The sequence below is a fragment of the Microcebus murinus genome, chromosome 12, assembly GCF_040939455.1.
Source record: "Microcebus murinus isolate Inina chromosome 12, M.murinus_Inina_mat1.0, whole genome shotgun sequence".
In the NCBI taxonomy this organism is placed as follows: Eukaryota; Metazoa; Chordata; class Mammalia; order Primates; family Cheirogaleidae; genus Microcebus; species Microcebus murinus.
In genome coordinates this window covers 57,657,518-57,671,342 of record NC_134115.1, presented here as the reverse complement: position 1 = coordinate 57,671,342, position 13,825 = coordinate 57,657,518, and the positions used below count along the sequence as shown (strand labels likewise).

At 39.2% G+C, this 13,825-nt stretch overlaps 1 protein-coding gene across 1 annotated transcript in view; it reads left to right on the top strand.

Annotated features, from left to right (window-relative positions):
* KIF24 (kinesin family member 24) overlaps positions 1–13,825 on the top strand; it is a 75,646-nt gene that overhangs the window by 47,146 nt on the left and 14,675 nt on the right. Inside the window, exons 7-8 of the mRNA XM_012770137.3 lie at positions 10,135–10,256; positions 11,108–11,213. Coding sequence (XP_012625591.2) covers positions 10,135–10,256; positions 11,108–11,213 — 228 coding nt within the window. The remainder of the gene's footprint in view (positions 1–10,134; positions 10,257–11,107; positions 11,214–13,825) is intronic.

Here is a 13,825-nt window from a genome sequence, read left to right as displayed (position 1 = left end):
GAGCCCAGGAGTTTGAGGTTGCTGTGAGCTAGGCTGACGCCACGGCACTCATTCTAGCCTGGGCAACAAAGCGAGACTCTGTCTCAAAAAAAAAAAAATAAGTAATGCTATCACATGGGTTCAAAATTCAAAAGCTACAGGGGAGGGGTGGAGATGTAAATAAATAAATAAATAAAAAGAAAAAACAATTCAAAAGCTACAGTGAAAATACCACCTGTAGTCCTCTTTCCTGAGGCAATTAATTTTATTAGTTTTCCGTGTATCCTTCCAAAGAAATTTTAAAATATACTTTTATTAATAACAAAAACAATACTTGCTAATTACTAAATCTAAACATTACAGAAATATATAAAAAGATAGAAGGCCGGGCGCGGTGGCTCACGCCTATAATCCTAGCACTCTGGGAGGCCGAGGCCGGCGGATTGCTCAAGGTCAGGAGTTCGAAACCAGCCTGAGCGAGACCCCGTCTCTACCATAAAAATAGAAAGAAATTAATTGGCCAACTAATATATATAATATAAAAATCAGCCAGGCATGGTGGCTCGTGCCTGTAGTCCCAGCTACTCGGGAGGCTGAGGCAGGAGGATCGCTTGAGCCCAGGAGATTGAGGTTGCTGTGAGCTAGGCTGACACCACGGCACTCATTCTAGCCTAGGCAAGAAAGCGAGACTCTGTCTCAAAAAAAAAAAAAAAAAAGATAGAAAATAAGGCCCTTCCTACTATACACAATTTTCCTCCTCCTACTCTCCACTGAGATATTCACTGTCAACAGTTTCTAGAATATTTAGATTTTTCCCCCTGTTCTAGGAATTTATTAACATATATACAAATATATTTCTGATGAACCTTCCTTTGATGCAGTGGTCCTCAACTCTGGCTTTACATTAGATTGTTCAGAGAATTTTCTTCTTTACTTAATAAAATAGACTCAGTCTTTTTTATTGTGAAAAAGAGTACTATACCGAAAAATGCATAAAACCTAAATGTATACAGTAAAAGAATCAAGCACCCTTGTAATCAACTATTCAAATCAAGAAATAAAACACTGTAATGCTCCCCAAACCCTTGTGTGACTTTCTAATCATACCCCCCATTATCCTGACTTTTATGCTAATCACCTTCTTGTTCTTTGTCAGAGTTTTACCACCTATATATTCATCCCATAACTTAGTTTTCACCTGCTTTGGGACTTTGAATAGACCCACACTGGATGTACTCTCTTTTTTGGAGACAAAGTCTCACGCTGTTCTCTGGGCTAGAGTTCCGTGGCGTCCAGCGAGCTCACAGCAACCTCAAACTCCTGGGCTTAAGCAATCCTACTGCCTCGGCCTCCCGAGTAGCTGGGACTACAGGTAGCACACGCCACCATGCATGGCTAATTTTTTCTATATATTTTTAGTTGTCCACCTAATTTCTTTTTTTTTTTTAGTAGAGACAAGGTCTTGCTCTTGCTCAAGCTGGTCTCGAACTCCTGAGCTCAAATGATCTGCCTGGCTCAGCCTCCCCGAGTGTATGTACTCTTTTGTCCCTTTTGTGTCTTGCTTCTTTTGCTCAATATTATGCACTATATATATATATATATATATATATATTTTTTTTTTTTTTTTTTTTTTTTTTTTTGAGACAGTGTCACTCTGTTGCCCAGGCTGGAGTATATTGCCACAATCATAGCTCACTACAACCTGGGCTCAAGCATTCCTCCCACCTCAGCCTCCTAAGTAGCTAGGACTGCAGGTATGCACCACCATGCCCAGCTAATTTTTTAATATTTTTGTAGAAATGGGGTCTCTCTATTGCCCAGGCTGGTCTCCAACTCCTGGTCTCAAGTGATCCTCCCACCTCAGCCTCCCAAAGCGCTGGAATTATAGGCATGAGCCACTGTGCCCAGCCAATATCATACTTTTGAATTCCATTTATGTTTTTGCATATGACTGTAGTTTTGTTTATTTTTATTTGCCATACAGTGTTTTCATTATAGGAACATACAACAGTTTATCCATTCTCCTGTTAATGGACAATGGGGTGGTTTCTATTTTGGAGCTATTCTGAATAATGCTGCTATGAGTGTCTTTATCTTATACATGTATTTCAGTACAAAGCACATGGGTTCTCTAGGATATATACCTACTTGTGAAATGATTGGGTCAAAGGACATGGATATTTTCAAGTTCACTAAATGATGTCAGCTGTTTTCCAAAGTAGTGTACATTCATTCCCACAAGCAGTGGGATGAACATTGCTGTTCATCCTTATCAACATTTTCTTTCTCTTTTTTTTTCTTAGAGACAGGGTCATGGTCTGTCACCCAGGCTGGAGTTCAGTAGTACAATCATAGCTCACTGCAGCCTCACTTGAACTCCTGAGTTCAAGTGATCCTCCTGCCTCAGCCTCCCAAGTAGCTGGGACTAAAGGCACAAAGGCCACCATACCCAGCTGATTTTTTTTTTTTTTTTTTTAAGAGACAGGGTCTTGCTATGTTTACCAGGCTGGTCTCAAACTCCTGGCTTCAAGCAATCCACCCACCTCAGCCTCCCAAGTTACTGGGATTTCAGGTGTGAGCCATCTTGCCCAGCTCACGTACAAAGGTTTTTGTGTGGACAAATGTTTTCGGTTTTCTTGAATGCATATGCCTAGTAGTGGAATTGCTGGGTCATACTTTTTTGAGGAACAGCCATACTGTTTTCAAAAGTGACTGCACCATTTTATATTCCCACCAGCAATATATGAGGGTGGGTATTATATTAAAAGCTCTCCCAGGAGATTCTAAAGTACAGCCATCGTAGTCATTCTTCTAGTACATCCAATGAGCCAGGCTGCAGTGAATTAGTAGAGAAGACTGGGACAGGCCTGGTACTTGACAAGACTTACCTTTAGTACAGCTTCTTAGTACACCCCTCAAGGGAGAAGTGTCTGAGCCTTCCACTAAGCTCAGGGGACTAGGGAAAGCAGTTAGGTTTGGCATTGTAGAAATGTTTCCAACAAGTGCCAAAGTTAAAGCCTCTCTAGCTGATTCTGCTCTTGATCTTTCTTGCCTTCTTCTCATTATGTTCTAATAATAATTACAAATGTTTACCAAGCACTAACTATCTACCAAGCATTTTGCAAGAGGTTATTGCAAATATTATCCCATTTAATCGTCACAAAATCATAATAAGGTAAACATTATAAACTTCATTTTACAGATGAGAAAACTGAGGCTAAAATTAACTGATAATCAAGGATCACATAGCTAATGACTGGCAGAGCAGAAATCCAGCTCAGATTAATCTTACTCTGAAGTCCTTTCACTATACTATACTACCTGTAGTATATAGTTAGAGATCAATTTTTCTCAAGAAAGTAAGAGAAAAGACACTCACTGAATGAATTAATGTGTTTATGACAATGTATTCTGTGATCTTTTGCTTAAAATTAGGTATTTAAAGAGCTGCGTTTAAACTTCAAATAACAAAAAAAAAGACCTTCAAATAACAGGACTTGTTTGAAATTTTGTTGTTTCTTTTTCAAAATTAAGAATTGGGACTCAAATGTGTGAAATAGCATGGTGGTCCACCATTGGTGTGTGTCTTTTTCTAACAGTTTCTTTTTCCTGGGACAAATACAGTAGGTAAATTTTGCTTAAGGGCTGAAACCTCATATTTGTGTGATTATCAGATTCCTGGGCCTTGGAATCCAAAACCTGAGGATAGCACCTGAGTGTGTCTGTTATAGGGAATCACCTAAGAGCCCTTTTCTAGTGATTGCAAAGACAGACACAGAACAGAAGTGTGTGGAATATGTTAAAGGGGCTTCCCTGAAGCTGTGATCATTTTAAGCTATACAGAGCTCCCTCCACTGTGGATTCCTAAGGAAATTATTTCTCATGTTCCTATTCCATGTTGTCCTCTTGCCCTTACTTCCTCCAGCCATTCCTTCATTTGGCCAGGAGTGTGGTCCTCAAGATTCCTTTGTCCTTAGAGATTAGACCAATTAAATAAGAAAGGAGCAAACACTGGGAGGAAGTCTTTTTTTCCTGCCTATGGACCATAACTGTGCTAATGGGCAGTCTGGTGTCAAATCAACCCTCTATCTTAGAAGAGTTTATTCCAGTGTTGTAAAGTATGGTTTCTAGGAAAAGCAGAAAAAAGTTTCTTATTAGTCAGTATGTTATTGTATTATCACCACTGATAATCTCAGACTGCAATACATGTGGTATGCTACAAGCAGGAAGCCAGCTGACATCAAGGTAGAAAGTTGATATAAATTATGAAGATCTGACAGAGTTACCCTCATAAACATTTATTGACTCGAAACAGTACTTGCTAACTCAGGTGTCACACTTTCACTGTCTCAGGTAACACTGTTGATACTTACTCAGGTATCACCCATGTATCTGCTCAAGTGTCACCTTTGGTCATTACCCTCTCAGATCACCGTCAGGATCACTTAGGCATGGCTAATTGTCAGGCAGTTAATGAGCATTTTTACATTTTTAGAGATTCACAGTTTCTTGATTCTTTCCTATAGCCATTTTATGTAATTGTAGGTATCCCCAGGACTTCTGATAAACCTTTTTCTTTTTCTTTTTTTTTTTTTTTGATACAAGTTCTCACTCTGTTGCCCATGCTAGAGTGCAGTGGTATCATCATAGTTCACTTCAGCCTTGAAATCCTGGGCTCAAGCGATCCTGCTGCCTCAGCCTCCAGAGTAGCTAGGACTACAGGTACATGCCACCACACTCAGCTAATTTTTTAATTTTTTGTAGAGATGAGGTCTTGCTATTGCCCAGGCTGGTCTTGAACTTGTAGGCTCAAGTAATCTTCCCATCTCCGCCTTTCAGAGTGCTAGGATTACAGGTGTGAGCCACTGCACCTGGCCTGATAAACCTTTTTCATGTTTTATCATTGTCTTGGCTGTAATTGATACCGTAGGCTCACACAACAAGAGCTTCCCCTAGATGGGATTTAGTTGTACATGGATGACAGAGACTTTATCTATGCACAGTGCTATACTACTGTAGTGCTCATAGCCCTTTGGAACTTGTTCAGGAAAGGTTAGTGACTAAAGCCTTATAACTAGATGGAACTGGGTACCAGTACCATGTATTCTTAAGCATATCATTTATCTTTCTGAGCCTGAAACATGTACATGATAATAGATGGTTAGATTGGATGATAGAAGGAAATGAGATAACATACATAAAATTCTTATTGTGGGCCAGGTGCATTGGCTCATGCCTATAATCCTAGTGTTCTGAGAGGCCAAGGCAGGTGGATCATTTGAACTCAGGAGTTTGAGACCAGCCTGAGCAAGAGCAAGACCCCATCTCTACTAAAAGTAAAAAGAAATTAGCTGAACAACTAAAAATATATAGAAAATATAACTGAGCATGGTGGTACATGCTTGTAGTCCCAGCTACTCGGGAGGCTAAGGCAGAAGAATTGCTTGAGCCCAGGAGTTTGAGGTTGCTGTGAGCTAGGCTGACATCATGGCACTCTAGCCCAGGCAACAGAGTGAGACTCTGTCTCAAAAAAAAAAATTCTTACCATGATTGGCTCAAAGTGTGACATGTCACTTATTAAGTCCCTAAATGTTTCCCAGCACCACAGAATTCAGCAGTTGTCTTTTTACTTTCTATTGTAGCAGGTTCCTATTTCACTATTTATATAACATGTTCTCTCTAGAGGATCTAGATTTAGCTGGGTGCATTGGCTCACCCCTGTAATCCTAGCACTTCGGGAGGCCAAGGCTAGGAGTTTGAGACCAGCCTGAGCAACACAGGAAGACCCTGTCTCTTCAAAAAATAGAAAAATTAGCTGGGCATGGAGGTATGCAGCTGTAGTCCTCACTACTCAGGAGGCTGAGGTGGGAGGATTGCTAGAGCCCAAGAATTTGAGGTTGCAATGAGCTATGATGATACCACTGCACTGTAGCTCAGGCAACAGAGCAAGAGGAAGGAAGGAAGGAAGGAAGGAAGGAAGGAAGGAAGGAAGGAAGGAAGGAAGGAAGGAAGGAAGGAAGGAAGGAGGGAGGGAGGGAGGGAGGGAGGGAGGGAGGGAGGGAGGGAGGGAGGGAGGGAGGGAGGGAGGGAGGGAGGGAGGGAGGGAGGAGAGAGAGAGGAGGGAGGGAGAGAAAGAAAGAAAGAGAGGGGGAGGGAGGGAGGAAGGAAGGAAGGAAGGAAGGAAGGAGGGAAGGAAGGAAGGAAGGAAGGAAGGAAGGAAGGAAGGAAGGAAGGAAGGAAGGAAGGAAGGAAGGAAGGAAGGAAATGGAGGGAGGGAGGAAGGAAGGAAGGAAGGATCTGGATTTAGAAACTTGCCCAATAGAGTTTAGTTAGGGAAGGAGGAGTTTGAGAAAAAGCAGATATTGAGAAGAAAAGGGGGCAAGGTGATTGCATTAAATTTACCCAGTTCCTAGACTTGCATTTCTCCTGAATAGACTGTTTCTCTCTTTTCTTTTATCTCCTTCCTTCCTTTCATTCCATTTTTGGCTTATAATGGTGATCCCATGGTATCTCATGTTCATCAATAAAGCTGTATTTTTTCTTAAAACTGACTGTTTTACATTTATGAAAAGAACTATTAATAGTTTACTTTTTGGAAGTTTGAACAAAGATGTAAAGTCTTTAGTATGTTTTCTGGGTTTTTGGTTTTTTTTCTGGAGACAGACTCTTGCTCTGTTGCCTGGGCTAGAGTGCCTCAGCATCAGCCTAGCTCACAGCAACCTCAAACTCCTGGGCTTGAGCAGTCCTTTTGCCTCAGCCTCTCCAGTAGCTGGAACTACAGGCATGCGCCACCATGCCCAGCTAATTTTTTCTATATATTTTTAGTTGTCCAGCTAATTTCTTTTCTATTTTTAATAGAGACGGAGTCTCATTCTTGCTCAGGCTGTTGAACTCCCAAGCTCAAATGATTCTCCCACCTCAGCCTCCCAGAGTGCCAGGATTATAGGCATGAGCCACCGTACCCAGCCAATATGTTTTTAAAAATTAATATTCATTAAGAAGTTATCATGTGCCAGTCATAGTACTAAGTGCTTTACATGTATTATCTTTTTTAGCCCTCATAACTAACCTATGAGATTCGTATTTTTATAGATAAGAAACTGAGGCCTTTAAAGGTTAAGCGATTGGCAAAAGTTTGCACAACCATATGGTAGGACTGGCATGTGAACCCTGACAGTATGTCTTTAGATTTCACTCTCTTAACCACTACACTTCAGTTGTATGTCATTTACAAAAATTTGATGATCTTTGATATTCACAAGCTGCCTCATTTTTACTCCTCAGAGCTCAGCTGCTTTATTCCACATTTGTGAAAGGCATAGTAATAGCAGACTGTTACTGAAGCTAAAAAAACTGGACCAAGGACCAGAAATTCCTCACACTTTCCCTTTAAGGCATTTAGCCAGGAAAGGTCACTTGAATATGTTAGGTTTTCTCAGATGCACTCAAAGGTACCCAATACGTTGTGGAGGACAAGATGCAGTGAAAAGCCAAATGTAAAACTCTATAATAGAGTCTCAGAAGCCAACCTTCCTTGACTTTCCTGGGGGTGAACAACAGGGCCACCCTTTGAGCTTCCTATTAGTATCCATAGTTCCTTGCTAGTTATGGCCTTGAGGCTTCTCTCAGCTCTTACCAGGTGTTAGCAGAAGTAGCACCATTACTTACATGTGCAAGAGGGTACCTGACCCTCTATTCTTGGCCTGACCATAGTCTACCTATGTGACCTTGGATAAATCACTTAGCTTCCCTTTGTTCCTTCTCTTAACTCCCAAACATATTGCATATAAAAATGTAAAGGTTTAAGACCTCCCCTATCTTTTCATGGGTTTTGTAAAAGATAATTAAAAAAAAAAGAAAAAACAAAGGAGCTATGAGAAACCTAAAACCCTAAAAGGAAATGTACCAGAACCTTATTAACTCTGGGATTATGGGAAATGTGTATTTTCTTCTTTTTTCGTTGCCTATATTTTCCACGTTTTCCAGATTAAGCATGTCTTTTCTAATGAAATAAAAAAGGAAAAGTTTGAAAAAATAAAAATACAAATCTAAGATGATCCATCAGCATTGCATCCCAAGCTATGTAAGCATGAAGTGAGGGATAGGGAGAGGCCAGGATGAGGAAGTACAGTTAAACTAAATGGGCTAGTCACAGCTTTGGCCTGAGGTGTCCTCCTCAGCATTTGCCATACCTAGTGTAAGAGATTACCATACTCTCTCTCTCTCTCTTTTTTTTTTTGTAAACAGGGTCTTGCTCTGTTGCCTGGGCTTCAGTGCAATGGCATCATCATAGCTCACTGTAACCTCAAACAAACTCCTGGGCTCAAGTGATCCTCCTGCCTCAGCCTCCCAAGTAGCTGGGACTACAGGCATATGCCCCTGTGCCTGACTAAATTTTTTTTTTTTTTTTGGTGGAGACAGGGGTCATGTTATTGCCCAGGAGGGTCTCCAATGAACTCCTGGCCTCAATTAATCCTCCCACTTTGGCCTCCTAAAGTGCTAGGATTATAGACGTGAGCCATCCAACCCGGCCCTAACTCTTCTGATTTCTGATTAGCAGCGATGTGCTATCCACATAGTTGATAACCTAGCTTTATAAATTAACAGGTTCTCTTTATGAAAGGATTCATCATGTAGTCTCTTTAAATTTTTAGCAAGCTTTTTAGAAAATAAGTGCCTTTAAATAGGATTCTAAAATTTGATATTAAGTCTCACAGATAATCTTTAGAAAGATGCTATTGTTTAGACCATGGAAGAACTTCTTTTTACTTAGCTAAATTTTTAAAAAGCTCCTGCCCCTATTTGTTAAGATATTTTATGTCTTATTGTTGAAGTTTTGGCTTGGCAACTTTTGTGGGATTTTTTGTTTTGTTTTTTTTTGAGACAGAGTCTTACTCTGTTGCCCGGACTAGAGTGCCTCGGTGTCAGCCTAGCTCACAGCAACCTCAAACTTGAGCAATCCTTCTGCCTCAGCCTCCCGAGTAGCTGGCACTACAGGCATGTGCCACCATGCCCGGCTAATTTTTTCTATATACTTTTAGTTGTCCAGCTAATTTCTTTCTATTTTTTTTTAGTAGAGATGGGGCCCTCACTCTTGCTCAGGCTGGTCTTGAACTCCTGAGCTTAAACAATCCACCACCCTCCTCAGCCTCCCAGAGTGCTAGGATTACAAGCATGAAACTTTTGGATTCTTAACTTGGGAACTGGCTATGTACAATATGCTATAAAATAAAATTTTGAGAGATTGATATAAAATGAGATAGGACTCCTTACCCTTAGTGGAAACCACAGGACTTTGGAGTCAGACATACTAGATGTGGAATTTGACTCTTCCACACAATGGCTATTTGATTCTCAGCAAATCAACCTCTGAGTTTATTCCTCAGGTGTAAACTGGGGATAATAATCGTATTTACCTTACATTAGGCTGTTGTGAGAATTCTATCAAATAATATTTTTAAAGTTCTTTGCCTTTTTGATTCTCAGTCATCAACACTTCTCCCTTTATCCAAAATCAGGGCAGCATGGTCATATATGGCTGTGTTTTCAGTGGCTAAAGGCCAATCCTGAGGCTTCAGCTCCTCTCCTGATCCCCTTCTGGCCAAAGGGACCACAGTTAGTCTTTATTCCCAGTTGGGGGGAGGATTGGTCTCAAGTGAAATCATAGACTCATGGTAATCATAATAACTCATCACTTCCATGTTCCTACACATCAGGCCTGGCCTCCTTTATGACTGCACCCTAGTAGAATAGGTGGATGTGATTAGTCATTCCATGATGCACATATCTGTCCTTTGCCTCAGTTACTGAGACACATGGGTATTATGAGACCCTGCTTTGGAGCCAAGTTATGCCTTAGGGATTTTAGGTAGACTAAATCCATCAAAGATACTAAAAAGAGTATATGAAATCAAGAAGTAAATTAGCTCTTGAGCTATTGAATGTTCTCCTACAACATTAGTATTCCACATTGTTTTTGTTACCATTGGGTACTCACTCTGTAAGATTTAATGTTTGGGCAGTTTTCCACCTGGACAGAAAAAACTGCAGTGCGCTGACAAAACTGTCTGGTCTCTCCTGCTCTTAGCCAGCTCTTAAGAGCCAGAGGGCTTTGTTTTCTCCTTGGGGAAGTTATCCTATGGATTTTATTTTCAGGTAATCTTAAAGGGGAGCAAGGAGCGCAGCACTGGAGCCACTGGCGTTAATGCAGACTCCTCCCGCTCCCATGCAATCATCCAAATTCAGATCAAAGATTCAGCCAAGAGGACATTTGGCAGGTGAGCTGGAAATATGCAGGGAATTGCATTGTCTGCCTTTCCTTATTGTGACTATGAAATATGTGTTATCAACAACAGGACACCCTGCCACCATGGAGTTCTTTATTTCAGCAATACGGAGTAGAGTTGTTAGCCCTGAAATAAATCACTGTACTAAAGTGCCATCGGTTGATTAACCACGAAGTAATGACCTATTGTTGGTCAACCCTAAGTTATTAAAAGGGACATTGATTGCTTCTAATGTGAAATATAGTTTCAGCAGAGAAACAGCAGGGAAGGCATCTCAGAAAGCTTACAGGCCAAAAAAAGGGTGGTGGTGGGGGGATTAATCCATTCTTCTTAAAAGAAGCCATAAGACAATTGGATACATCCATTGCTTCTCTGGTGCTATCTTAGCAAACTCTGCCACGCTGATGGATGAGCCTATCTCACCTCTGAGTAATGAGTCTTTTTTTTTCTTTCTTTTCTTTTTTCCTTCTTTTTTTTTCCTTTTTTTTTTTTTTTCTTTTTTTGCTGGAAAGCAGCCCACAAAAGTTTCTATTTAATTATCTAAGTGGTCACCTAAGTGATTTGCATTGTGGTCATTTAGCCTTTTGGGAAATGACCCTTCCCTTATTAATTTCAGTCATACTTTCTCACAAGTGGATTAAAATCAACAGAAGTGTCTGAGTGAACAGTGCCAGCAGCAGCTGACTGACAAATCAAAATCTTGTTAGTTTTGGAAAGCTGACAGTAATATTTTTTCTTTCCTGAGGATGGGCCAATGTTAGTTTCTTCCTGAGGACACAAAAGGCTGACTGATGTAAAAATAAAGCCTCAAAGAATTAATTCTTGTTATGTCTTTTCTCTAGGATCTCTTTTATTGACTTGGCTGGCAGTGAAAGAGCAGCAGATGCCAGGGACTCAGACAGGCAGACAAAGATGGAAGGTGCAGAAATAAACCAGAGTCTTCTGGCTGTAAGTTGTTAAAAATCTTTAATCTAAAAATCCTCCTTGAGAGATTTTGCCCTTTACATGCAGCCAAAGTGGGTGAGGGTAGGGTAGAATCAGAGAGCAACAGGCATACTGTTATCTAGCAATGGAATTCCAGGGTTGGAGATAGAGGCTGCCCAATCTGCAATTCTAGGCAATTCTCTTCTTTCCCTGCTGCCTTTTCCTCTGGTCAATCCCTGCCAATTAGGAACAGGTGATTTCTATAGTTGCTGAATGGTACACTTTTAGCAACTACAGTAAGCAGAAAGTAAACTTTCTCCCTCTCTCTGAGTTTTAAAATTCTATTAATTTTTCAAACACACAAAAGTGGAGCAAATAGTAAATAATCTTCTATATACCTGTCACAGAGATTCAACAGTTAATCAACATATGAAAAATCTAACCAAATCCTTACTCCCCCAGTTGGATTATTTTAAAGAAAATTCTAGTCATCATGTCATTTCTTCCATAAGTATTGTCATTATATATTGCGAAGAGATAAGGACTCTTATTTTTTTAATGTGACCATAATACCATTATCATACTTAAAGAAATAATTATTATCTGTTATCCAATAGGAAGTATTACAATTTCTCCAATCATCCTGTAAATATCTTTTTACAGTTAACTTGTTCAAACCAAGATGCAAATAAGATCCTATGTCAGTTCTTAATCTTTTTTTATTTTTTTCTACATCAATACATTTGTTGAAGAAAACTGGAATACTTGTCCTGTAAGATTTCCCACATTCTGGACTTGGCTGTCTGCACCCCAATGTTTAACATGTTACTCTATCCTTTATATTTCCTGTAAAGAGGTTAAAGATCTATATCTGTGCTATTCAGTGGTGGTAGCCACTAACTGCATGTAGCTGTTGAGCCCTTAAAATGTGGCTGGTCTGAATTGAGATATGCTCTAAGTATAAAATACACACTGGATTTTGAAGACATATTACCCAAAAAAGCATGTAAAATATCTTATTAACATTTTTTCATATATATTACATGATGAAATAATATTTGGGATATATTGAGTTAAATAAAATATATAATTAACATTGATTTCACCTGTTTTTATTTTTTAATGTAGCTATTAGAAATTTAAAATTACTTACATGGTTTACATATGTGGCTCACACATTTCTATTGGGATAGCACTGAACTAGTGACTTGATCAGATTTAGGTTCTTTTTTTTTGGCAAAAATAATTCATAGGTAGTTTTTAGAGTTCCTATAGTAATATATCAGGAGGTAATTATCTAAGTGGTATATATATATATACCATAATATATCAAAATATCTAAATCTCACTTTTTGTGATTTTAAGATTGCTGTCAACCTAATTCCTCCATTATAAACTTTCCCATCAGCATTTGTAGCCTAACAATTTTAGCAGTCATTGATGAATCTCATCTATAGCTGTTGTTTCATTAGGGGTTCCAAAATGCTGATATTATAATTATAATAATCCTTCTGTATGTATTAGCTGGAAAGAAGAACTTTCCCTCAACTATCTGGTTATCCTGAAACATAGTTTTAAGATAAATGCTTGATTCTTTAACTTTATTCGCCAGTTTTCAGAATGAGTTGGTGTCCTTGTTACCAAAACATAACCCATGAATTTATTGTTGTTGTTTACTTCTTTTTTTTGTATTATTATAAACCCATTGTAATCATTATTCTTTTTGCTGCTTAAATTGCACATCTTTGGCCCATGGGAGCCTTTGCAAGAATGTCCTATGTCTTTTTGACACAACTTTACTAGTCCTTTATAGCTTCCTGGCTTTCTGGTATGACAAGATATTCTAGGCTCTTGTACGTTTCCTTCCCAGACCTTGAATGAGCCATTTCTTCAATGACTCTTGGTATCTTTTAGAGGGAAATGGTATTTAGAGACCTCAGTCCATATGCTAGGGGTGCTTACTACTACTGGGTTAGTCCTTGCTTCTAGGCCCTTTTGATGGACAGAGCTAGGAAAAAAGGTTATTTTTTGTTTTGAAAGAGAAAAATATGAGAGATTCATAGCAACAAATTAATTTAAAATTAAGATTTCAGGATTTTTATTTAACTTCTTAAAATTTATATTTGCCTCCCTTTTCTCTTATGCTAGAAATTTTAGTTCCTAGCATTAATATAATTTATTTGCTCTACCTCAATATATATATATATTTTTAAATAATGCTAATATCATTTATAATATGATTAATTCAGTTTTAGTTTTTGAGCTTTCTTTACAGTTTTCCTTTTACTATTAGATTGTATCCTACTAAGAATGTATAGTCATAATATTGTGTTGTACAATCACTTGGAATAATTCGTCTCTGTATTTAACCCTGCCAATTTCATAGTGATAGGCTTATTTGTTTGACTTCAGTTTGGGTTTTAAGAATTGCTTTTGGCCGGGCGCATTGGCTCATGCCTGTAATCCTAGCACTCTGGGAGGCCAAGGCGGGCGGATTCCTCGAAGTCAGGAGTTCGAGACCAGCCTGAGCAAGAACGAGACCCTGTCTCTACTATAAATAGAAAGAAAATTAATTGGCCAACTAAAATATATAGAAAAAATTAGCCAGGCATGGTGGCACATGCCTGTAGTCCCAG